This window comes from Ranitomeya variabilis, chromosome 6 (assembly GCF_051348905.1).
Source record: "Ranitomeya variabilis isolate aRanVar5 chromosome 6, aRanVar5.hap1, whole genome shotgun sequence".
NCBI lineage: Eukaryota > Metazoa > Chordata > Amphibia > Anura > Dendrobatidae > Ranitomeya > Ranitomeya variabilis.
The window spans coordinates 195,501,447-195,528,345 of NC_135237.1; the positions used below are offsets into that span (position 1 = coordinate 195,501,447).

The window sequence follows — 26,899 nt, forward strand, 5'->3', positions numbered from 1 at the left end:
GAGAAATTAAATGGGAAAGCGCGTTTTTGGTTTTTTTTTGCGATCGCCGGTAAACGGTTCATTACCGGCGATCGCAACTCGGGGGTCGGTAAAACCCCCCCGAATCATGTTCTCTGGGGTCTCGGCTACCCCCGGTAACCGAGACCCCAGAGAAAATCCGACTCTGGGGGGCGCTATTCACTTTTTCCACAGCGCCGTTAATTAACGGCGCTGTGGTTTAAGTACCCTTAGCGGCCGCCGTTAAAAGGCGTATCGGCGGTCGTTAAGGGGTTAAAGAAATACCTTATATACTCGAGTATAAGCCGAGACTCCTAATCTTGCAATAAAATACTGGGAAAACTTATTGACTCGAGGCTACTGGTAAAATTCAAAAATAAAAATAGATACCAATAAAAGTAAAATTAATTGAGACATCAGTAGGTTAAGTGTTTTTGAATATCCATATTGAATCAGGAGCCCCATATAATGCTCCATAAAGTTCATGATGGGCCCCATTAGATGCTCCATATTAAAATATTCCCCATATAATGCTGCCTAAAAGGTTAATGATGGCCCCATAAGATGCTCCATAGAATATTATGCCCCATATAATGCTGCACAAAGGTTGATGGCCCCATAAGATGTTCCATAGAATATTATGCCCTATATAATGCTGCACAAAGGTTCATGGCCCCATAAGATGCTCCATTGAATATTATGCCCCACATAATGTTGCACAAAGGTTGATGGCCCCATAAGATGCTCCATAGAATAATATGCCTCACATGCTGCTGCTGCGATTGAAAAAAAAATGACATACTCACCTTTCGTCGCTGGGGGCTAGGTGCCGATGTCGTGAGCAGGCGGGGACACCAGTGAGCTATGGGGGCAAGGTGCCGGTGTCGCCACTGGCTCAGGCCCCAAGCACTTGCGATATTCACCTGTCCCCGTTTCACCACCGGGCGCCGATGTGTCTATCGGGTCCTCTGGCTGTGACTGTTCAGGCAGAGGGCGCATAGTAAACACGTCATTGCGCCCTCTGATGTGAACTTCACAGCCAGAGGACGCGGAAGACAGAGCCCAGCGGTGGAACGGGGACAGGTGAATATCACATGGCTCACCCTCCCCCGTCATGCTCACCTTGCGGTCTCTGCAAGTCCCTGCTTCTTCGATGGTCTCCGACTCGCACCGGCAGCTTGTTCTTGTGCTTAGCGGTCACATGGTACTGCTCATTAAAGTAATGAATTTGCGCTCCACGCCTATGGGAGTGGAGTCACGTCCATATTCATTACTTTAATGAGCAGTACCACATGACCGCTGAACACAGGAAGAGCTACGGGCTCCGGAGACCATCTGAAAAGCAGGGACGTGTAGAGACCGCGCCGGGAGCAGGTGAGTATGATGTGACAGCTGCCGATCCCCCTCCCCCGCCGACCCCCTGGGACAGTGACTCGAGTATAAGCCGAGAGGAGCACTTTTAGCCTAAAAAAAGGGCTGGAAATCTCGGCTTATACTCGAGTACATACGGTAGATTTGAAAAAATAGACTTTATTTTTTATCTAGTTTCACCATTGTTATCAGGTTTTGTTTTTACAATGTTCATTATGTGCTAAAAATGACCTGGCAACATGATAATTCTACAGGGTTTTACGATTTCAGTAATACCAAACTTGTTTTTTTTATTTATTTGACTAAAAAAAATTATAAACATGTAAAAAAAACTGTTTGTGTTGCTATCTTCTGAGATCTATAATCTTCCTATTGCAGGACTTGTTTTTTCTGTTACAAGCTAACATTTCTATGCACACAATTTTGGGGTACATTACATATCACGCTATGATCACTTTTTGTTGCATTCTGTTGAGGTGTGACAACTAAAAAAACATAATTCTGGCATTTTGATTTGTGGAAAAACAAAATAAGGAAAATTATTTTTAAAGTGTTTACTGTATGTGTAAATTACTTAGATTTTTTAATGGATCAAACTTGTATGAGTGTGGCATTTTTAAAATGTCTATTTTTAATCTTGGAAAACAGACATGATTCAAGCTTTTATGTATATGTATATTTTTTTTTTTTACATTTAAAACCTTTTTTGGATTCTTAAACTTTTTTTTAGTACTTTGAAGGAATGTGAACCTACAATCATTTAATTGCTTGATCTGTCTGTATTGTGGTAGCTAGACAAAATGACATTATTCTTTGAAGCCTCACCACAATCAGTGCTAAGATGGCAGCCATGGTGTGGTGGGGAGTCAAGAGTAGCCAGAAATAGCTTATTTTAAAAGGCAATATTTAAATGGATAGAATGGTTACACAGCAGAGATTGGTGCTGGTGACATAGCTGCCATCTGCTAGATATGGTGCAGGTTCAGATCCTGAGCGGACTCCATATATGAGGACTCAATGTAGGTAGTACTATCAAATCCTATACCGGGAAGGGGTTATATATACCTAATTTCATTTGCTATTCATTGTATATTCACACTGTTATTATGCTTAAAAGATAACGTGCAAGGTTGCTGACAAAGTTTAGTGATTTAATATAGAAAAAAAAGATAAACCTAAAAAAAAACAGATTAAAGGGCCATGCCAGAAACACCTTGAACGTTTTTGATACTTTAATCAATTTTTTTATATTTTTTAGAAAAAAGGTTTTAACTTCTGATTCATTTTCATCTAAATTAACAAATCAAATAACTAGGTGTGTGGTTTGGGTATTACATTAAAACAAATGGAGGCTACAAACTCTTACCAACAAATTTCTGAGGCATACAGCTCTTACGTTTGGCAACATTACTTGCAAGTCTGTCCAAAACAAGAGATCTTTCAGACCCAAGCTTAGATAGGTCTTCTGCCAGTTCAGTATGATTGCTTTCTTCTTTTATTGCTACAATAAAAGGAAATACAGGATGTCAAAAAATATAACTCTTAAAGTGGTTTTCCTTTTTGAACCTTTTTTTTTTTTTTACTAATGTGTCGTGGCCAACTTAAACATAATCAAATCAACGGTTACGTATCCTCTTAAGGTTCACTCCATTGCCATTGTGATTGTGTGCAGGCTGCAGAGGTGACATGAAATCAATAGCGCTGCAGCCAATGCCTGGGCTCTGTCGATGTAGATGGCATGAACCGCTGAGTCCAGTGATTGGCTGTAGCGTTGAAACATAATGTTACCACTGCAGCCTGTACACAATCACTAGAATAGAAGGGAGTCCAGTCCTAGACAAGGAGAGAGTAAGTAACAGATGATTTAAATCCATTTAGAATGGACACGACAGTTTAGTGATAAAGAGTTGAGAGGGGAAAACCACTTTAAGTAAAGTGGCACAAGTCAGTGACATGAAATATTTAAGGAGCTGCAAATAAACGATCGAGATGGGTAAGAATTATTAATCTGGGATACCTCATCATTGTGGATGTTAAGGGTTGCAACTAGGATCAGAAATTTCCCATTAAAAATACTTATTGGAGAACACAAAAGCAAAAATAGAGGCACAACAGGTAGACTTTACTGTGTGTTTGTTAGAAACAGACGTTAGGATAAAATGTCATAGAAGTGTTTTCATCTACTCATGCAAACCGTAGAGAGAGTAACACTAAAACAAGGAAAGCCTACTTGACAAAGTACAGATTCTGATACTTTAAGACATGCATCTGCCAAGTTTCAGTGGTATTCATCAGTTCTACATAGAGAATGGAAAAGAAACTGTTTCATGAGATCACACACTCTTATATCTATCATGAGGAAATGTAACCTGCAGAAATGTATTTTTTGAATATATCAGCCTTTGCAGATAGTAGCAGAAGTATAAATTCTAGGACACTGCTACTAAAAGCTGCCTACAAATGGTGATATCTAATACATGTAAATATTCCAATTCTATGTTGCAGGATACTGCTATGTTTGGTGACAACACATGAGCATAGCTCGATTATACGCATGGCTTAGAGGCATTGGGATTCAAGAAAACCTGAAAAGAAAGCAGGCAAAGCCGAGGTAGAAGAGATCTTGCACGGATTAGTTATTTCCCCAGAGATCACCCTAAATTGAATACAATGCAGTGGAAAATGTAATGCTATTGCATAATGTCTAAATGTAAACCAAAAGGACAATATTTTGACATATGTTGGGGCCATTAGACCCTTTGACATATTTTGAATTTATGATGCATTTCTAGACTGATACCCTGAACGTGCAGAAACACAAGGTGTGAACATAGTCTCGCAGTTTTACAGTTGTGACATATTGATTGTTGCATTTACAACATTACTGATAAAATGTCAATGCATCACTTTCATTCCCTGAGATCATACTTGGCGTTATTTCCAGTCTAACTGTAATGACACAGTTTGGAAAGTAAATTACCTGAGTAAATGTTATTCTGCAGGCCCATGCTTTGCAAATAGTTATGGCATCTCTCTTTATGTTCTTCCAAAGAGCTGCGCTGTTTGTAACTGCGGCCGCAATAGCCACATTTATGTGGTTTACCCACTGCAAATAAAAAATACGTAAAATACTGCGTTCAGTGCTGTTATATACCACATAACCCATGCAAAAACAGTGTACATTGTGCAGAAAATATGGGTACTTACTTATGAGAGGAACACTCAAATAATCAAAAATTAAATACCATAATACTTTTCTGATTAAAAAAAGGTAAATTAAAAATATTTTAGGATAGAATTATTTTTTTATTTTAAGCGGACTGTTAATATTCCTGAAGATATTTCTCCAAGGTCTTTTGAATGTTTTGAATGTCTCGAACACTTCAGATCTGGATAATGCTTTATTCAAAGAGTTTAACTTTACTGAATTAATTATGTTTAAAGCCATAACTGTTCATATAGGATGTCTCTCGTTCCTCTTTTCATGTTCATCGTGTTGTTTATCAAATTACAGTAGTCTCTTTGGGGCTGATGACTTCTTTTGCATTTAGCAGGGTATATTACTAAAATAAGACTTCATGCAGCTTTTCCTTTCCATATCTATTAAGTCTCTACCCAAACAATACAACTTTTCTTGTACAGGTGAATTGTTCTTTTAAAGATGAGTGGATCAAGCAAAAGTCTAATTCACCTGTTTGCGTGATTTTCCCACGAAATTTGATTCACTAAGAATTCTTTGCAAATTTAATATTCTTTATTATGTGCTGGGGTCTCTCTCCAGACCCCAAAGCATATCAAACTCAATGTGTGAAAAATAAGAAAAATCCTTATACTCACCTTACCACTCACCCCTCCTGCAGCTTCCACTGCTCACGATCACCACATCTTCAGATTGCCGCCACTGCTCTACATATGTGTGAGCAAGGTCATGGTGCATGCCTTAACATCATGATGATGTAACATTTTGCATGCTCCAGAAGTCTGAGCCCAGAGCGAGAGGCCCAGGGATTTCAGCATGAATGATGGCAATCTGAAGATGCTGCAAGGAGCGGATGGATGACACTGAAGGGTCAAAGAGGTGAACAGTTAAGGTGAGAACAAGGATTTTATTTTTTAACATTCTGATGGCCGTTTACAGTTTGGAGAAATAGCAACCAAGTCGCCATTTCGTTGAATTAGCACAGAAGCAAATTACAAAAAAAGACACAGTTTGGAGAGCATGGATTTTTGTAAAATTCGAGTAGCATTCTAGTCCACTCAAAGTTTATTGCTCATCTCTACTTCCTTTCCTTTTAGTTTGAACAGTAAGAGCAGCCATTTGTACTTTGGAGGTGTTCTTCCTACTATATTTATGGACAAGATACTGCAACTATACTAAGTTAATCATTTAATTTTTGTGGAATGGAGTCCTCTGCTTTTCGGCAATTGACCTTCATATAACTATACAAATGTTGTTACCTGCTGTCTCATCCCTCCTTTAACTATCAGGCTCACTTACCAGAATGCGTCCTGAGATGACCAGTGAGTGCATCTCTGCGTCTGCATGCATAGTTACACAAGTGACACTTAAAGGGCTTTTCACCAGAGTGTAATTTGATGTGGCGGAGGAGATTGCCTTTCTGGGTAAATGAGGCACCACATTGGTTGCACTGAAAAGGCCGTTCTCCTGGGATAAGAAAAACAATAAAAACAAAATTATATACAGAACAATTAGTTATAATATGGTAGAATAATAAAGATCTACAATATATGGCACAATTGATCTATCATCTATTTATTATCTATATCTATCATGTACTGTATGTACTTATGTGAGAACAAAAATGTTACACAGTTACAAGAGGAAAATTTCAACAAGAAAGTTGTTTTCTCACTAGCACTGTATGACTTCCGTCGTCTGCAGGTTTGATAGAACATGAGGCTTTTAGACTAGACCTGCCAGTTCCTTAACGCTTCACTGGCTGGGTCAATTTGATCTGAAAATCTAATTTTTTTTTCTAAATCAGAATGGCACATCACAATGCAAATTCAACCTCATTTAAATAAAGTGACTGCAACATTTTTGTGTTGAAGAGCCACTCTTCCTGATCAGCAGTTTTGGAATAAACCAATATCCAATTTTGTATGTTGTGGCATTTGGTGTTTTTTTTTTTTTTTAATGTAGCTTTTTTTTTTCAAAGGGTCTTTAAAATATGCTACTGAAGCAGCAAAAATAAAAAGGGAACTCATTAAAAATGCATTTCAGGATCACAAGTTCATTTCAGCGTTACATTCTTATATTTAAATGAAAGGCACTTCATTATAGCAGTTATAATAACTTCTTTTCATTTACATTTTCCCATGTATTTTCCCTTTCAATTTCTTCTCCATTACCTGTCTGTCCCTAAGCGGCCAAATCAGGGAGGAGAATGAGAGGGTGAAATAAAAATGAGCAGGCAACACTACGCTGAGGGACATTATCCATTATCCTTGCAGGATATTATCATGGGGTTTTGAATTAATAGTCTCAAGAGCTCACAAAACTCATAGCCCATGACTGTATGTTTAGAAAAGTGAAAGCCTTCCCAAGGAGTATCAGCAGTGAATTAGCACTACTACAGTCTTCCTCTTACAAGTTCCATCAGTTTGAGCTACACATTCTATACCTACAGTATTGTGGCATTGCATGTATTCTACGGGCAAAAAGTTTTTAATGTGCCACCTTCCCAAAAAAATGTTTGAAGTCACTCTATTATGTAATTCATTTAATTTTTCTTTTGAGTTAATGATCATGGTACAATAATTGGTGTAGAACTAAATAGCATGGAAAAATAAGAAGCACTTCCAAACGTCTAGAACTGTCAATGAAGTGTGTGTGTCTAGGAGGATTTATATGATCTTGGTGCTTACAGGGTCCAAATGTGTGCTGAGAGGGGGTGGCTTTATTACTGAAATAGTCCTGTCACCCAGCTCCCTTGACAAGCAGCACTGATCACATGCTGTCAAAGCAAAAGTAAAGTTTCCGGTACTCGATGATAACTGAGATCGAGAAATCGTTTTTAATTCAGTTCTAAAAGTAAATTTTATATATTTTTATTTTAGGCTAAGCTACACAGATTTTTCAAGCTAGACAATCCCTTTTGGATGTATAAAATAACTCGATAAACTACACTGTTCAAAAAAATAAAGGTAACACTGAAATCCCACATCCTAGATATCACTGAATGAAATATTCCAGTTGTAAATCTTTATTCATTACATAGTGGAATGTGTTGAAACAATAAAATCTAAAAATGCTCAATGTAAATCACAACTAATATCCCATGGAGGTCTGGAGTTGGAATGATGCTCAAAATCAAAGTGAAAAATGAAGTTACAGGCTGATCCAACTTCAGTGGAAATACCTCAAGACATGGAAATATTACCAGTAGTGTGTGTGGCCTCCATGTGCCTGTATGACCTTCCTACAATGCCTGGGCATGCTCCTGATGAGGCGGCGGATGGTCTCCTGAGGGATCTCCTCCCAGACCTGGACTAAAGCATCCAACTCCTCTACAGTCTGTGGTGCAACGTGACGTTGGTGGATGGTGCGAGACATGATGTCCCAGATGTGTTCAATCGGATTCAGGTCAGGGGAATGGGCAGGCCAGTCCATAGTTTCAATGCCTTCATCACACTACAGCCACATGAGGTCAGGCATTGTCGTGCATTAGGAGGAACCCAGGGCCAACCGCACCAGCATATGGTCCCACAAGGGGTCTGGGTCTGAGGATCTCATCTCGGTACCTAATGGCAGTCAGGCTACCTCTTGCGAGCACATGTAGGGCTGTGTGTCCCTCCAAAGAAATGCAACCCCACACCATTACTGACCCACTGCCAAACCGGTCATGCTGAAGGATGTTGCAGGCAGCAGATTGCTCTCCATGACATCTACAGACTCTGTCACATCTGTCACATGTGCTCAGTGTGACCCTGCTTTCATTTGTGAAGAGCACAGGGCGCCAGTGGCGAATTTGCCAGTCCTGGTGTTCTGTGCCAAGTGCCAAGAGTCCTCCATGCTGTTGAGCACAACCCCCATCTGTGGACGTCGAGCACTCAGACTATCCTCATGGAGTCGGTTTCTAATCGTTTGTGCAGACACACGCACATTTGTGGCCTGCTGGAGGTCATTTTGCAGGGCTCTGGCAGTGCTCCTCATGTTCCTCCTTGCACAAAGGCTGAGGTAGCGGTCCTGCTGCTGGGTTGTTGCCCTCCTACGACCACCTCCACGTCTCCTGGTGTACTGGCCTGTCTCCTGGTAGCACCTCCAGCCTCTGGACACTACGCTGACAGACACAGCAAACCTTGCCACAGCTAGCATTGATGTAACATCCTGGATGAGCTGCACTACCTGAGCCACTTGTGTGGGTTGTAGAGTACGTCTCATGCTACCACGAGTGTGAAAGCACAACCAACATTCAAAAGTGACCAAAACATGAGCCAGAAAGCATTGGCACTGAGATGTGGTCTCCATCCGCAGAACCACTCCTTTATTGAGTATGTCTTGATAATTGCCAATAATTTCCATCTATTGTCTATTCCATTTGCACAACAGCATGTGAAATTGATTGTCAAACAGTGTTGCTTCCTAAGTGGACAGTTTGATTTCACAGAAGTTTGATTTACTTGGAGTTATATTCTGTTGTTTATTTTTTGAGCAGTGTATATTGTACCAAGCTTTTCCATATAAAATCTCTGGAAATGACAAAAAAATTGCAGAAAATCAGCTGATTAGCCACTTCAGGAACTGGTTTTACCAGGAACAGTTGGTGACTTAACCCCTTGATGACCAGAGGTATTTTTGGTTTTGCATTTTCATTTTTTGCTCTCCTCTCCTTTGTCAAAATGGCCATGTGAGGGCTTGTTTTTTGCGGGTATTTTTGAATGACACCATTGGTTTTACCATGCCGTGTACTAGAAGAAAATAAAAAAATTCCAAGTGCGGCGAAATAGCAAAAAAAGTGAAATCCCACACTTGTTTTTTGTTTGGCTTTTTTACTAGTTTCGCTAAATGCTAAAACTGACCTGCCGATATGATTCTCCAGATCATTATGAGTTTATAGACACCAAACATGTCTAGGTTCTTTTTTATCTAAGTGGTGAAAAAAAAATTCTAAACTTTGTTATAAAAAAAAAAATTGCACCATTTTCCAGTACATGTAGTGTCTCCACTTTTCGTTATCTCTGGTTGGGTGAGGGCTTATTTTTTGTGTGCCGAGCTGATGTTTTTAATGATACCATTTTGATGCAGATACGATCTTTTGATCATCCGTTATTGCATTTTAATGCAATGTCGCTGCAACCAAAGAAAGGTAATTCTGGCCTGTTTACTTTTTTTCTCGCTATGCTGTTTAGCGATCAGGTTAATCCTTTTTTTTTTTTTTTGTATTGATAGATCGGGCAATTCTGAACTCGGTGATATCAAATATGTGTATGTTTGATTTTTTAAATTGTTTTCTTTTGAATGGGGTGAAAGGGGGGTTATATATTTTTTTATATTTTTAAAAACAGTTTTTTTCACTTTTGGCATGCTTCATTAGTCTCCATGGGAGACTAGAAGCTCCCACAACCTGATCGGCTGTGCAACATAGAGGCAATGATCAGATCGCCTCTATGTAGTAGAATTACTCACCGCGGATACCGCGTGGCTCTCGTGCCTCTTCCTCTCCCGCTAGCCGGACTGACCTACCATTCAAAACTGTTTTCAGTGCAATTTTTCCAGTAAAACTTACATTTTGATGCGAATCAATTAATTCCTACCGGGGTTCTACTATATATACCATTCACGCTATATTTAGCACACTGATGAAGGTCCATTGCAGACCGAAACGTTTGTGACTACTGTATGTATATTAAACACCCCCCTTTTTGCATCGCTTTGGAGTGTGATAATTGTAACTATTCCACTAGTTAACTTTCACACTTTGGTCTGCCATTGAGTTGCTCACGTATTGTGCAATCTCACACCACAGTCAGCCACAAACATTGTTCAATCTCACACTGTAAACTGTACTAATCCAAATGGCCATCGTAGGTGACCAAAACAAGATGGTAAACCTGGAAAAATCCCCAAAATAAATGGATTTCATATACTGTCGTTCTTCCTTTTTTATCACCCTTTGCTTGCAATGAGTGAAAAACACTGAAAAAACGCTGAAAGAAGTAACATGTTCTATGTCCAAAACACCATGCAAAGCACAAAATGCCAAAGACAAAAAAATCAATGTGTGGGGATGAGATTTCTGAAGTCTCATAGGCTTTGCTGGTACTGAAAAATGCAGCTGAAAATTAGCATAAAAAAGTATAAAAAACAGGCAGCAAAAAGCCTAGAGTGAACTTAGCCTTTGATAAGTTTTTGTTAATTCATTCTGAATGTCACTTTCGATCAGAAAGGAAATTTTAACTTTGCTTTTCACTGGATGAAATGGAGAACACTTAGGCCCAATTCATCATTTGCATAATTTTTTTGTCTTTCTTCTTTTTTGTCTTCAGGTATTCATTGCCATTTTTTTTTCACTAAATTATTCAAAATTGTGCACACAGTTCATGAATATTGCACCAAGAAAAAAATGTCTTTTTCCTATGTTTAACTGTTTTTGCGACTTTTTAGAGAAGTCACATATTTTGCAAAATTACAAATTTTAGTATGTATTTTAGTGGTCCTTTGTGGTCTTAAAAATGTGAAAATCAGACACTTTTCCCACCGATATTGCCTGAAATCAGCAAAAAATAACAGTGAGTATGAAAATAACATAAAAATTAAGCTCCATCTATAATAAAAAAGATGCAATTTTATTTTTTTTTTATATATCTAAACAAGAAAAAATGTGCCTGGTCAGGAATGGGTTTAAATGGTCTGGTCCTGAACTAGTTAATGAATCTGCTATAAAAGGGTACTGTCTACGTCACACCAAAGTAGAGTTGAGGAACAAGTGGAGATGATGCTCCAGGATTTGGACTCCCTTTGGCATATCTATCATGGTCAACAATAGAATAGATCAAAGCATTAATACCCAGCTGTCAAGTAAAGTTTGAAAAGTAGAATTTAAAAAGAAAAAACATTTTTTGTAATTTTCCATAGAGCTTCATTTAGGCCTCAAATTCTTCTAGAGTATCTCCTTAAAGGGAACCTGTCACCCCCAAAATCGACGATGAGCTAAGCCCACCAGCATTAGGGGCTTATCTACAGCATTCTGGAATGCTGTAGATAAGCCCTAAATGTATCATGAAAGATAAGAAAAAAGAGGTTAGATTATACTCACCCAGGGGCGGTCCCGCTGCGGTCCAGTCCGATAGGAGTTGCGATCCGGTCCGGGGCCTCCCATCTTCTTACGATGACGTCCTCTTCTTGTCTTCATGCTGCGGCTCTGGCGCAGGCGTACTTTGTCTGCCCTGTTAAGGGCAGAGCAAAGTACTGCAGTGCGCAGGTGCCGGGAAAGGTCAGAGAGGCCCGGCACCTGCGCACTGCAGTACTTTGCTCTGCCCTCAAGCCGAAGCCGCAGCGTGAAGACAAGAAGAGGACACCATTGCAAGAAGATGGGAGGCCCCGGACCGCGACGCCCACCTCAGCGGGAACGCCCCTGGGTGAGTATAATCTAACCTCTTTTTCTTATCTTTCAGGATACATCGGGGGCTTATCTACAGCATTCCTGTGTGAAGGAGTGTGGGCAGCGTGATGACATAGGTTCCGGCTTGCTTTGTGCGGCGTCACAGGGGGTAAAACCGCCATCTTAACGTTTGAGATATAGCGATTTGCAAAGTGAAACACAAACTTTGCAGGGACGGAGGAGAGAGAGAGAGAGAGAGAGAGAGAGAGAGAGAGAGAAAAAAAAAAAATCTCCCCATTGACCTGCATTGGGTTTCGTGTTTCGGTTGGCCCCCGACTTTTCACAATAATCGGCCGATTTCACACGATCCGACTTTCGAGACAGTCGGGTTTCACGAGACCCGACTCGATCCTAAAAAAGCAAAAGTCGCTCAACCCTAGCCAAAAGTATTCACACCCCTGCAATTCTGTCAGATAATACTCAGTTTCTTCCTGAAAATGATTGCAAACAGAAATTATTTGGTATTATTATCTTCATTTAATTTGTTTTAAATGAAAAAACACAAAAGAGAATGAAGCAAAAAGCTAAAATTGATCATTTCACACAAAACGCCAAAAATGGGCCAGACAAAAGTATTGGCACCCTCAGCCTAATACTTGGTTGCACAACTTTTAGCCAAAATAACTGCGACCAACCGCTTCCGGTAACCATCAATGAGTTTCTTACAATGCTCTGCTGGAATTTTAGACTATTCTTCTTTGGCAAACTGCTCCAGGTCCCTGATATTTTTTCAGGTAAGTTTTGGCAAACTCCAGCCTGGCTTTTTTATGTCTCGGGGTCAGAAGTGGGGTCTTCCTGGGTCTCCTACCATACAGTCCCTTTTCACTCAGATGCCAACGGATAGTAAGGGTTGACACTGCTGTACCCTCGGACTTCAGGGTAGCTTGAACTTGTTTGGATGTTAGTCGAGGTTCTTTATCCAACATCCGCACAATCTTGCGTTGAAATCTCTTGTCAATTTTTCTTTTCCGTCCACATCTAGGGAGGTTAGCCACAGTGCCATGGGCTTTAAACTTCTTGATGACACTGCGCACGGTAGACACAGGAACATTCAGGTCTTTGGAGATGGACTTGTAGCCTTGAGATTGCTCATGCTTCCTCACAATTTGGTTTCTCAAGTCCTCAGACAGTTCATTGGTCTTCTTTCTTTTCTCCATGCTCAATGTGGTACACACAAGGACACAGGACAGAGGTTGATTCGACTTTAATCCATGTCAATTGGCTGCAAGTGTGATTTAGTTATTGCCAACACCTGTTAGGTGCCACAGGCAAGTTACAGGTGCTGTTAATTACACAAATTAGAGAAGCATCACATGATTTTTCGAACAGTGCCAATACTTTTGTCCACCCCCATTTTTATGTTTGGTGTGGAATTATATCCAATTTGGCTTTAGGACAATTCTTTTTGTGTTTTTTTCATTTAAGACAAATTAAATGAAGATAATAATACCAAAGAATTTGTGTTTGCAATCATTTTCAGGAAGAAACTGAGTATTATCTGACAGAATTGCAGGGGTGTGAATACTTTGGGCCATGACTGTACATTACATGCAGAATAAACATGGTCCTTTATGGAATATACCAAAGAAGGACACACTACATGCAGAACTCGTCAAGATGCAACCTTCCATACTCCTCCGCCTAAAGCTGGGGGCTGGGCACATTCTGCAAACCAACACTGTACCCTTGACAAAGGCTTCCACATTCCCTGGATGGTGAACTCTATAGTAGCCCTCACTGACCCTTTCCACCCCTTCATAGGGCCCATGCCACTTAGTGATGAACTTACTCTCCACTCTGGGTACCAACTCTCGCACCTGATTCCAAGGTTCAAACTGGTTCACTTGACTGAACCAACTATGGCCCCTGAATTATGCCTCTTGTGCACGTAGAAGGCGCTCTTCCCAGCCCCTCACCTTTATACCCCGACACAGCCAACCCTTATGCCTACCATGATTATCAGCACCCAGCTCCTGAAGAACACCATTTAGCATTACATCCCTGTGTTGGGCAGTTTCAACATTTCCTTTGAACAACTCCAGCAGAGGGACATTGCCTACAGGGCATGCTTCCTCATCACCATTGCCAATGAGCCCAGAAAATGGAAACTTGCAGGCCGCGGACTCTGACGAGGTTTCTATAAATGGCACCTGGTTGCCAGCGGAATCACCCAATAACACCAATTCCCACAAATGTCTCAAAATAAAGGAAAGTCTCCTCCGGTAATCACTAGTTGTACTAAGTCCTTGACCACTCCCACTTCATAGGACATGGATCCAGAGTCTGTGTCTATGTCGAACCAGGCTACAGAAAAGTTCTTGGTGTCTCCATGGATACACCTGATGCCCACCACCTTCCCGGTGACTGTCAGATGTAGAAGCATGGCCCTTACCACGGTTACCAAACTCTCAGTATCCAGGAATCCAGTCACTTGTACCCCATTTGCCAACACTTGGCATGCTTGAGGCCCCTCGCCAGGATGAACTGCAGCACTACATGCAGGGTAGGCAAAATGGGAGCAGCACCAACCTAGCCTGGAGTACATGGGCTTGGAGGTCATGGGACAATGGGCAGCTATATGACCAGGGGCAAGACACCTCCAACAGATAACATCCCGAGATGTACCCATTGAACCCGGCTCTGAACCCTCCTGGAACTTTGGAGGCCCCTAAGGTGAAATTTTAGTCTCATTCTTTTGGGCGTCAGCCTCCTTTGGAAACCCCAATAAGGTGACCTTAAACCCCCTTGATAACCCAGGGAATTTTTGACCGCCAGATACCTGTCCACTAGACCATCACAACTTGCTCCATCATCTGTACTGGGGAACAAGACTCAAGCTGCAGTCATTTTTGCACCAAGTGCAGGAGGTGTCCTATAGGGTCAAATCATAATATGCCTTCTGTGGTTCCTCTGCCAGAACCTCCACCTACTGCACCAGAGGCTATTTCTCCTGGTCTGCCACCCTCTTGAATAACGTCATCATCTTTGCAATGCCCCTCTTATCATTTTCCATAGTTGTAGCTGCAGCTAAAATTGCTGCACCAAGAGTTTGTTGGTCTCCAGCTGGGTCTGCTGTTGCTGCTGCTGGATATTGGCTTGGACCAGCTGTTTAACAAGTGCCTCCAATTTGTCCAACAATGCTTGCAGCACTGCAGCTGCCTTCTTTCAGGACATACAGTCATTGAATCCTTGGGATTCACTTCTCACAATCCAAGCACCAATTGTAGGGAATCAGCTCTTTGACAGTTGGTAGCGATCACACAGGCACGCGGTTTCTTGGCTCAAAAAGGAAAATTTATTAAACTTCATAAACTTTCAGCCCAAAATGAAAAAAAAAAACAAAGAAGCTTTTCCTTTAGCATAAAGGTAAACAGAACCAAATAGAAGAAAATAGGCAGTTCATGTAATATCAGTACGGTTTCACCTGTTTAACAGTACAGTAAAGTCTCAGTCTCTCAGGTCCTGTCAGAGAGACCAACATCAAAAGATTTTACCAGTTTTCACTCACAGACACAATTCTTAGAGGTGTTTCCACCTCTACACAAAGATACTTGTGAGCATCTCACATGCCTTTTTAAAACAGCTGCACCTGTTAGATTGGGGCATAGGAATGACTGGTCCAACCTATCTGTACCAGCCATTCCTGAAACCTGGACCCATGCTGTACCATTAAACAAATGTTAAGATTGTCTAGCAACTCACTTGGGAAAATAGGTAACACACTACAAACTGCAACTGACCCTGCCGGTTCCTGTGCAGATGAAAGATCTTGACCCCGAAGTCCATAGTGGTTAATACGTGAGCTGAAATAGCCCTAACCACAGACTATATGATGGCAACTCAGACCTTTGCTGCCTGAAAAGCCGTAAAGCATTTTACATTTCTCCTAAAGAACCGGAGGGCAGAGCAAAGTGTAAATTACCTACAGAAGGGAAAGTGTGCTGAAATAGAAAGAGATCCAAGAGTGAGTAAAACAAACAATGAAATACAAAATAAAGGATTAAGTACAAAATGTTAGAAAATATGTTGCCTACTTCCTAAAAAGAAGCAGAAGATAGAAGCAGGGAAAAGAACAAAAACTGCAAAGAGATAAACCCTAGCTTGTCTTTCACTGACTGGCTTAAACTACAGCATTATGGCTGGACATCCATTGAGACTATCATCAGCAGGAAATACCAGCAGGGGTAAGTATAGAAGCAGGATTTGAAAGGTGAGATGGCAGACAAATGAGCTAATGAAAGCATATGTTACCCTAAAAAGACTGAAGCAAATATAACAGAAACTAAACACCCAGAAAAAGGTGTATCTGGTGTGGCTCGGCGGACAGAGAAGCAGACCACAAGGCACAGGCTCAAGGATTCGAAAACAGACGCATGACAACAAACCTTTCAGCACTATCTGTGCTGGAGAAGGCTTTCCAGGTTTCATATCACGAGGCCAGCACCTTGGTGACACATACACTCCATGCAGGACTCGTCCAGATGCAACCTTACACACTATATAACTAAGAGCCTTAACTAGCATGAGCCATAATACAGCTAATTGCATCAGACCTTGGGGGTCTAAAAAGTCTGGGCAGTAATCATCTTTTTCTATACATGTTCAACAAGTGTTAACTTCTCTATATGTTGGGCAAGTTTACACCAAACTTATATTGATTAGTAATCTGTAAAGCTGCCAGGTTCTCGATCTCTCAACAAATAATTTCTTGGATCAGGCCATCAGGTCCATGAGACTAATAACTTTACCTAACATAACATGATATAAACATAACAAAAATATAATTCTAACTAGATACTAATTAAGATGTCTTATTTAATTGTAAGGCATCAATGTTTAAATTTGGTTTAGTGTTTAGTAATACAATACTACTACTGTCACTGTCATACAACATTGTTATTGGAATGACAATAAAAGCAGATTTCTGGGAACATATAGCTATGCGTGGCATAGTGAAAGGCTGGCAGAAATGACTATCCATTGATTTTATAAGAAGTAAAATAAACATTTCCTGTAACATTACACATATTTTCTTTGCCTACCAAAACTTTAGAAAATTTTTATATATGTAATATAAAAGCCCTGTCTAGTCCTGTTGTCTACGGTTAGATGATTATGTTGATAATCTACTTGGGAAACATTTGCATCCAGTCTCCTTTTTATTCATATTTATCAGATCTGAAGAATTAATCAACATTAATGAGATCAAAAAGAAGTGTAACTTGAAGGTCCTAGAAGGAAACTTGGGATTTTACAAGTGGTTAGCAGTACATAAAACTTCAGTTTTTATCATTATCATGCGTCCAATAACTTTTTTAATCCAGAATTATTTTATAACTTAGATACTAAAACAAATTGAGAAGCATGTCCATCTGTTGTCAATTAGATGGACTTGATCATGATAAGAATTCATTGCATTAATCTTCTGTAATTTTATTATTTATATAATACATACATATTATTTAATCTTGTTAACTGGCCTTTATTTGCTTATGTACTTTACTTGAAAACTAATGCATTTTGCAATATAACAGAGGTAAGAAATAAAATAATTAAAGAGTCAGATAATAAATCCCCTTCTAGGGGGCTACTATTTATAGTGGGCTACTACTTATAAGGGGCTACTATTTATACAAAAGTAGTATCATTGCAAGCAATACTTGTTTTTTTGCAAGCTTTGTCCTCAATGTTTGAAGGGCAATTTAAAGATTATTCCCATTGTCATAGATGGATATTGTCAGGTAGTGCTTGTAAAAACAAGCACTTGTGCAATTTACTGCTTCTTAAATCTTAAAGTTCTTGAGATATTAACCCTTTACCTTAGTTTAAAGCTCGTTGGCTAGAAGACCGATGACCGCTAAAGTCTAGCTCGTGAGCATTCCTCTGAAGCGGATTAGGAGGTAACAACGCAATGTCCAGGATTAGGAGGTAACAACGCAATGTCCAGGATTAGGAGGTAACAACGCAATGTCCGGGATTAGGAGGTAACAACGCAATGTCCGGGATCAGTAGGTAACAACGCAATGAGCTCCAGCGATCCCGGCATGTTTTAAAACAATGCATACAAGCTCAGCAGAAAAGAGCATGTAAGAATTGCATAAGTTCTATTGTAAAGCAGAGGTGGTCGGTCTTCAAGTCAATAAACTGGGAGAAAAGAAAAGTGTTAATATCTGAAGAACGGCTGAAAATTGTAATAATCTGTAAACTGCAAAATTACTTGTATTTACAAGCACTTTCTGACAATACCCATTTATCAAAAAGGTGAAAAACTGCAGTTGGAGCACAAAGGATGCAGTTACACGATTTCAAATTTAGATACCACTGAACTCAGATACATGACAACCAGCCCTGCTATATGTCGTAGAAATCATCATCTTCAATGAACGACAGCTACGGGACGGCGTTCATAGCAGACCAGCAATGACAAGCACGAGATTCTTTTGCAGAAACTCGGTTGTTGTGATAACCCATTTGTCAAGTATAGATCTTTTGCTGACAAAGACCCTTGGTGATGGTCAAACTCTTACATCTTTTGTTCTATGGAGGTCTAAAGTCAGTACTGTTTTTGGACTGCTCTTCCTCATAATACACCCATTCTCAGTGCAGCCACCAATAATTGTACCATGAGAAAGTTCCTAGAAAGTATGATAACAAGAAAGCATACATTTCATAATAGGTCAGACAACTGAAAAGAACACAATATACTGAATAGTTATTCAGAATACTTTGTATGCAACCATGCAAAAACAAATACACGCAACGATGGCTACCACACTACAAATAATAGCATGCAACAGAGATGCAGATGGGTTTGTGTTTCAACATACATGATTCTCCAGTGTTTAAACATGTATGAATTACTAGTGTTTAAGCATAGATGATTCTCTTGAGTGGAATTCCCCACACCTTCCCTATAGATATTTTAGGACTCCTGATTATACACTGTACTGCACAGCCATATGATCTTTCTTTCTTATTTGTGTAGCAGTTTATCTAATCAAAGTATTTTGAAAGAAAATATGTAGCAACTTTGTAAAAACAGTGGTAAAATAGTGTAGTGAAGTAGTTATGTGCCTTTTTGAAACACCACCCCTTAAAATGTGAATTTGGTCTATAAATGTTCTCTGTAGCTGCAATTACTAGTGTTAAAATATTAGTTATGGCTTTCCCTCAGTTGTTAGCTGATCTGTGGTGGTGTCGGTGTAGTAATGTCAATGTCAACTTGCGTTCATGGTCCTCTCCTCATAGTGGTTTATTGTATATTCATGTTAGAAACCCGCTCACCCTATTGTCTTAATTTAAGACAAGATTTCATCTTACAATACTGAGTATGTCTATTTCTGATTTATTTTTGTCATTTTGCTGTTTTTATTCCAGGTACGTTCTTTTATTTTAACCTTCACACTAATGACACCTTCTGACTAATTAATTATATTGTCTAGGGAAATGCCCTTAAATCACTCTTAAATATATAAGACACTGATTGCCAACCAGAAAGTCAGCGCATGAATAAGACGCAAGTCGAAACACGTAGATCCTGCGATTAATATCTTATCTGCAGTACTGACAATGCTATATTTGGTGAGTTGCAAGATACTTCGGTCACATGGGAGCGCACAGGACACAGATGAAAGGATTAAAAGTTTCTTTGTTTATTGAAATCCACAACGCGTTTCGACGGAACAGCTCCGTCTTCATCAGGTGGCAGTACTCCCATGTGACCGGAGTATCTTGCAACTCACTGTTTATTCCTCTCCTGAGGCACCCGGCAGGAGCTGCATCGGACCTTTCTCAATCAACATCTCCCCTGACCGCCAGCCTGGCGCTCCGTTAGCCTGTCTTCTCTGTATCTAAATGCTATATTTGGAGCTTCTATTAAATGACCTATTAAATGCTATGTTTTATATGTGAAATTGATAACCTCTTCTTTGCTGGATCGTACCCTCCATGTATTGCTTTAGCTACAGCTGCTCTAACTTGATCAATGGAAACTGCAAATTCTCTACAATAAATTCTTTTATTTCTGGTGATATACTCATTCCAATCCAGCTTGATCCTGACATTTTTCTGATCTGTTATCCTCTCAGACTCTGATACCGACCTGTGGGCACAACTGTTGTTTCTCTGGGACTGCTAGATGCAGTGGCTATTGCCTAGTAAGTCTGAGATAGTTTTTGAGGTAAAGGACTCTTCCAGGCTTCGCAATATGTAATTAAATTGAAGGTTTTTTTGTTCAGTTATAAAAGGCTAAGTGCACATTGCATTTTCATGCACTTAGCCTAAAGTATATGTCAGAAGTATACTTTAATGTTCCTATAAGCTGTCACTTACTTCTGTATGGCTGATATGCACCTGAAATGGCACCTCCTACATTCAAAACATCAGGCACAGATGTCAACTGTTAAATTTGCCATTTATCTGGCCAAACAAGCCTACTTAATCACTCTCTTCACCTCACTAACAGTCCAAAACTATTCTTTGAAAAATGTACTCTTTCCTGAAGGAGCATATCACCACCATCAGCACTGACAATAAGGCCACAGGAATTTTTTTTCCCATTCTGAAAAGCATGTATCCTCATCTCTACTGCACTACATCAATTTCTCTTCCTGTCTTTAAACTGGTCACGGCAGAAGAAGTTACCAGTCTCCTCGCTCAATCGTCCACACTGGTGACCCTACTCCATCACACCTTCTTTATCCCCTCTCCCTGGCTGTCACTACCCACTTAACTAAAATGTTAACTTCTCGCTTTCATCTGGGATCATTCACTTCTCCTTTAAAGGGAATCTGTCACCCCAAAAATGGCCTATAAACTAAGGCCACCGCCATCAGGGGCTTATCTACAGCATTCTGTAATGCTGTAGATAAGCCCCCGATGTGTCCTGAAAGATAAGAAAAACAGGTTATATTATACTCACCCAGGGGTGGTCCCCCTGCGGTCCGGGTCTGACGGGCGTCGCGGTTCAGGTCCGACGCCTCCCATCTTCATACGATCACGTCCTCTTCTTGTCCTCTTGCCGCGGCTCCTGGGCAGGTGTACTTTGTCTGCCCTGTTGAGGGCAGAGCAAAGTACTGCAGTGCGCAGGCGCCGGACCTCTCTGAACTTTCCCGGCGCCTGCGCACTGCAGTGCTTTGCCGTCAACAGGGCAGACAAAGTACGCCTGCGCAGGAGCTGCAGCAAGCAGACAAGAACAGGACGACATTGTATGAAGATGGGAGGCGCCAGACCCGGACCGCGACGCCCATCGGACCGGACCGCAGCGGGACTGCCCCTGGGAGAGTATAATATAACCTGTTTTTCTTATCTTTCAGGATACATCGGGGGCTTATCTACAGCATTATAGAATGCTGTAGATAAGCCCCTGATGCCGGTGGCCTTAGTTTATAGGCCATTTTTGGGGTGACAGATTCCCTTTAAACAAGCCATCATAACCCCTTTAAAAAAAAAAACATGTCTTGACGAGAATTGCTCTGCTAACTAAAGAACCTTCTCTGATCTCGCCTTCATCTCTAAACTCCTGATAACTCTCTTCTTGACACTTTAAAATCTGGATACCACTTTTTACACTCTACAGAAACTGACCTTACGTACTTACGTCTTTAATGATCTACTATCAGCTACAGTAAATGTAATGATCATTACTCCCTTCTGATTCTCCAGGTTCTTTCTGCAGCATTTGTCACTATGGATCAACAACTCCTCTTCACTATGCTCAGCTCCATTGGTCTCAAGCAAACTGCCAGCACTCCGTGCCGGTCATTACATTATTTGCCCTTCCACTAGAGTACAATTTATATGCATTACTCTCACGCACAGAGCTCTCCACAGTTCTGCACTGGCCACAATCGCCCTTATTTCTATATACCACCCTATCCAAGATCTCTGTGCTGCTAATGATCAAAGACTAACATCTAAATCTCCCATCTACAAGACTTCTACTGTGCTGCACAGTTCTTTGGAATGCACAATCTGATAATTCCCAGTGCACAAAGTTTTAACTGTACTCTAAAAGACCTCTACTTAGACAAGTATATCACCTCAACTCACTAACTAAATTATTCCATATTCTCCTTTTCTAATTTTCAATTAGAATCTTGTCTTTTCTATCATCTGTTTCACCCACCATGCACTCAACATATACACATAATGGCTGATGATTGGTTAATGCAGCTTTACTTGAATATCCTTTTTTATCATAATGATTACTGAACCTTACACTACAAGCACTTTTTACCTTTTGTGTCATTCCTTATATATTGTAAGCTTGTGAGCAGGACCCTCACTCCTCTTCGTAATTATTGAGTTATGTATTACTCTGAAATGTTTTTTTTTTCTGTATACTGTATATCCTCTTTTATTTGAAAAGTGCTCAGAATATGTTGGTGCTATAGAAATAAAAATTATTATTATTTAACTGTATAGGAAAGCACAGCAGACTGTACGCTCTTAGAGAAGACTTTGCAGAACACTGTTTTCTTTTGCAAAGGTTCGCTACGTATAAGCATCCGTGCAGACTAAGCCACTTTGATGTGTATACCTTTTGAGTTTATGAACACGAGCAGATCCAATCGCAGTCAGCACCCAGCTTAATTCTATTTATTCTAACATATTTTCTATACAAGTATTTATCGTGGATTATAGGCACACCCAAGAGCATCTTTTTTATTTTAAATATATGAATACATGTATATTTATGAAGCAGAATTTTGTTTATTACACATGAAAGTGATTTTGGTAAGTGCTGAAATATATGTAAGGCCCACAATGGTTACACAGTGTATACTCGGCTCCAAAACAGAAGTGGCATGAACAATGTTGTAAAAGAATGCTACAAGGAGATCAATGTGCATTTCTTATACTATCCTATTTAGTTTAAATGCAATTATTATTATTATTATTTTTTTTTTTTTTAAATGCAATTATTTTTAACATAATGAGGGGTATTACTTGGAAATAGAAAAATTAAGTGGTGAAAAAGTTTTATCAATGGCCTATTAATCAGTATCAAGCTGTTGACATGATCACATGATCACAAGTTTGCGATTTGAATACATGCAGTCATGTGATAACTAGATGTACAAGGCCTTGCTCAATGCAAGTGTATTGAGCGAGGCCGGACACATCTATTTGGAATGATGCTTTACGAATGCAAATTGCAAACTTGCGGTTACATGACTGTCTGCTCCCAGCGACGACGAGTATCCTCACAGCACGCAATATGCTCAATGTGAGGATTAACAAGTCTGCGGTCACATACAGTGACTGCAAACCTATAGTCTATGGACAGACAACTGCTTTAAGATTAGACCACAGGATTGATCCTAATTAACTTTTAAATGTATGTTAATAGTCTATCAGGCTATTAAAATCTCCTACACTTTTGACTATCCCTTTCACAACCACAAACTTTGGAGGCAGCTTTGGGATGCAACACAATAAATAAACTATTGTTAAATAGACTGACCGCGCTTCAGGGAAGAATGTCACAGAGCAAACTAAGTGGGTCCAATAAACAAAGAATATATAGAGACTGGTAGCCGTCCAATAAGACAAATACTAGCCCCAGATGGCACTCCAAGACTCCAAGAGAGAATAGAAAAAAAAAAAAGCTAAGTAGGTTCGATGAACAAAAAATTTATATAGTAATCTAGCAGCTGTCCAGTAAACAAATAAATAAATAGATAACTAGCCCCAGATGGTGACAACACTATTAGCACACACTATTAGCTCCTCAGGGACCCTGAGGAAGGAGGCAGCTCTGCCTTTGAAACATGTTGGTAAGTTTCCTGGCTCTTGTGCTGTCCTGTAGTTACAAAAAGCAACAACGTACAAAAAGGTGAGGTGATCCACCACCCACATACAGGCAAAACTTTTAAGGTTAGGGGCTTCTTTACCTGTGATACCTCCTTTGCCAATTATGTGATTAAATGCCCATGTGGTTTATTATACGTAGGCGAAACAACCCAATGCATAAAGGATCACATTTCAAAACATAAATCTACCATTAGGTGCAAGAACATGCTCCTCCCTATCCCCTATCATTTTATTACTACAGGACATACCATTTCCCAACTCAAATTTCAAGTTATAGAGCAGGTGCCTCAACCACGCAGGGGTGGTGATCGCATACGACAATTGAAACGTCGTGAGGCATTCTGGATTCACACCCTGTCCACTTTACCACCTAAAGGGTTAAATCGCGATTACGATCTTTTGTCTTTTCTGTAATGTCCTACTGCCTTACTACTGTACAATTGTCTGTATCACAGAAAAACCTACACCATAGGGCATCTCCGGTCTTCATATTTGGAATACAGGCGACCGATCTGCGCTGTGTATATTTTTCCTATATTTTTCCATATCATTTTCCCATATAATTATCAATATTTCCATTATTTCTCTATATGATGTCTTCACTCCCTGTAGGATGCAATCACGCCAGGATTGTTCATATTGCCTATATTACTTTATTTGTTATTAATGCTGACTGTGCACCAAGTGCTGTTTGACCATATGCTAATACTGTTCTTCTACTTCCCAGAGTCGCCTATACTAAAAGTTGGAGGTGCATCACTCGTTTCATGAACACTTCACCTTACTCGAATGTCTTTTTCCTGGACACGCCTAGCTAAGGCCTCTTTCACACTAGCGTCGTGCACTGCACGTCGCTATGCGTCGTTTGGTTGACAAAACGCATCCTGCAAAAGTGCTTGCAGGATGCGTTTTGTCACCATTGATTTGCATTAGCGTCGCATTGTGACGCTTTGCCACACGTCGCAACCGTCGTGCGACGGTTGCGCCGTGTTGTGGCGGACCGTCGGCTGCAAAAAACGTTACATGTAACGTTTTTTGCTGCCGACGGACCGCCATTTCCGATTGCGCATGCGCGGCCGGAACTCCGCCCCCACCTCCCCGCACCTCACAATAGGGCAGCGGATGCGTGGAAAAACAGCATCCGCAGCCCCCGTTGTGCGGCGCATTCACTGCTAGCGTCGGTACGTCGGCCCGACGCACTGCGACGGGCCGAGTACGACGCTAGTGTGAAAGTAGCCTTAGTATTCACAAGATTTAATGATATGCACTCCTCCCGACACCTGGAACGCACTGGATTAGCCCTTGATAGGTACAGCCTTGTTCTCCTGCCTTAGACCACTCCTGGTCCGCACTGATAGGCTCATAGCCACAGGAACTCCCGCCCCTTGTTCTTATCTAGCACTTCCTGCAACACTTCCTGGTCACACTGACTTGCGGTGGATACCACGTTCTTCACTGACCAGGAAACGCAGGCTCCATTCCACGGAAGGTTAGTACCAGGGAGCTATTCCCCACTATCAACGGCTGCCCTCAGTTATTTATAACTATCGTTATACGTACTTTACCTATAGGCAATACCGCCGGATTTGGCCATCCCCCTGAGACACTGGCTGTGTCCCCCTATATATATGGTACGCTCCAGCACATTCAGCTCTATTTATCCTTCCACATATACAGTGCTGCTTTATGGCTATGTCACTCGATCTCCGTTTACCTCTAGACCTTAATAAAAACCCACAATCCTTCGGGTCCACTAACTTCCGTTCACGATCAAATATTGGTACGTTACTTGCCTCTCTTTTTCCCGTTACATGTCCTCCGGCCATATACTCTGTCCTGAATATTTCTGACTATCAGTTGTTCATATTTATCACTAACTTCTAATCTGTTGACATTTATATGCTTTGTATATACTTTCTTTTTGTTATTTTTGCTTTATATGCGGTGAGAAAATCCACCATTATATTCATTATGATTTATTGTCCGTTTATTGTTAATTATGGATTATTTATTTTAACACTGTAGTGACTGATGAAGGTCAGGCTATAGGACCGAAACGTTTCTTCTCTTACTTACCGTGGACACCATTAAATCACTGTATCTGATTAAGTTAAGTCTGAGTGCCAAGTTTTTTGCTATTATTCATGGTATTGGAACCTACTCTGGCACCTCTCCAACGGCTGTGCACGCGTCTATTCTGACTATAGCTTGCTGGTGTTACTTTCACTTTCACAGACATCCAGGGAAAAGCTGGCGGCTGGAGCTTAAGGCTTCTTTCACACTCCGTCTGTACGGGGCCGTCACAAAGCGTCGGCACCACGTACCCACGGACAGTGGTGATTTTCTGCACGACGTGGGCAGAAGCAGTGTTTCAACGCGTCCGCTGCCCATAGTAAACTCCCAGGGAGGAAGGGGTGGAGTTACAGCCGGGCATGCACAGTTTAAAATGCAGGACATGACGTACGAAAAAACGTTCCCTTGAATGTTTTTTCGCTGCGACGGTCCGCCAAATACTGACGCATCCAGTGCACGACGGACGTGACATGTGTCCGTGTGTCCATATGTCGAAATCCGTCGGCAATACAAGTCTATGGGAAAAAAACGCATCCTGCGGGCACATCTGCAGGATGCGTTTTTTTCCCAAAACAATGCATTGTGACGGATCTAAAAAGACGGAAGTGTGAAAGTAGCCTAACCTGGCTCTGTCTGATTAATTTGCTGTCCTGCTCTACTGCTATCTGCAATTCACAGCAATATGTCTGCAGATCTGCCAGCTCACAAAGGACACTCTCTCCACTGAACGGTGAGGGCTTCACTACCTGTCTTATTATAAAGGGGATCTGTGTGCTAATAGTGTTGTCACCATCTGGGGCTAGTTATCTATTTATTTATTTGTTTACTGGATGGCTACTAGATTACTATATACATTTTTTGTTCATCGAATCTACTTAGCTTTATTTTTTTTCTATTCTCTCTTGAAGTGCCATCTGGGGCTAGTATTTGTCTTATTGGACGGCTACCAGTCTCTATATATCCTTTGTTTATTGGACCCACTTAGTTTGCTCTGTGATATTCTCCCCGGAAGCGCA

General features: G+C 40.7%; 1 protein-coding gene across 10 annotated transcripts in view; it reads right to left on the bottom strand.

Annotated features, from left to right (window-relative positions):
• Positions 1-26,899, bottom strand: part of IKZF1 (IKAROS family zinc finger 1) — a 203,279-nt gene that overhangs the window by 16,663 nt on the left and 159,717 nt on the right. For 8 of the 10 annotated variants that reach the window (XM_077269374.1, XM_077269372.1, XM_077269375.1 and 5 more), the window contains 3 exons: positions 5,867-6,034; positions 4,349-4,474; positions 2,735-2,869 (listed from right to left, as the gene is read on the bottom strand). In XM_077269374.1, coding sequence (XP_077125489.1) covers positions 2,735-2,869; positions 4,349-4,474; positions 5,867-6,034 — 429 coding nt within the window. The remainder of the gene's footprint in view (positions 1-2,734; positions 2,870-4,348; positions 4,475-5,866; positions 6,035-26,899) is intronic. The other 2 variants (XM_077269369.1, XM_077269367.1) reach the window with 1 other exon arrangement.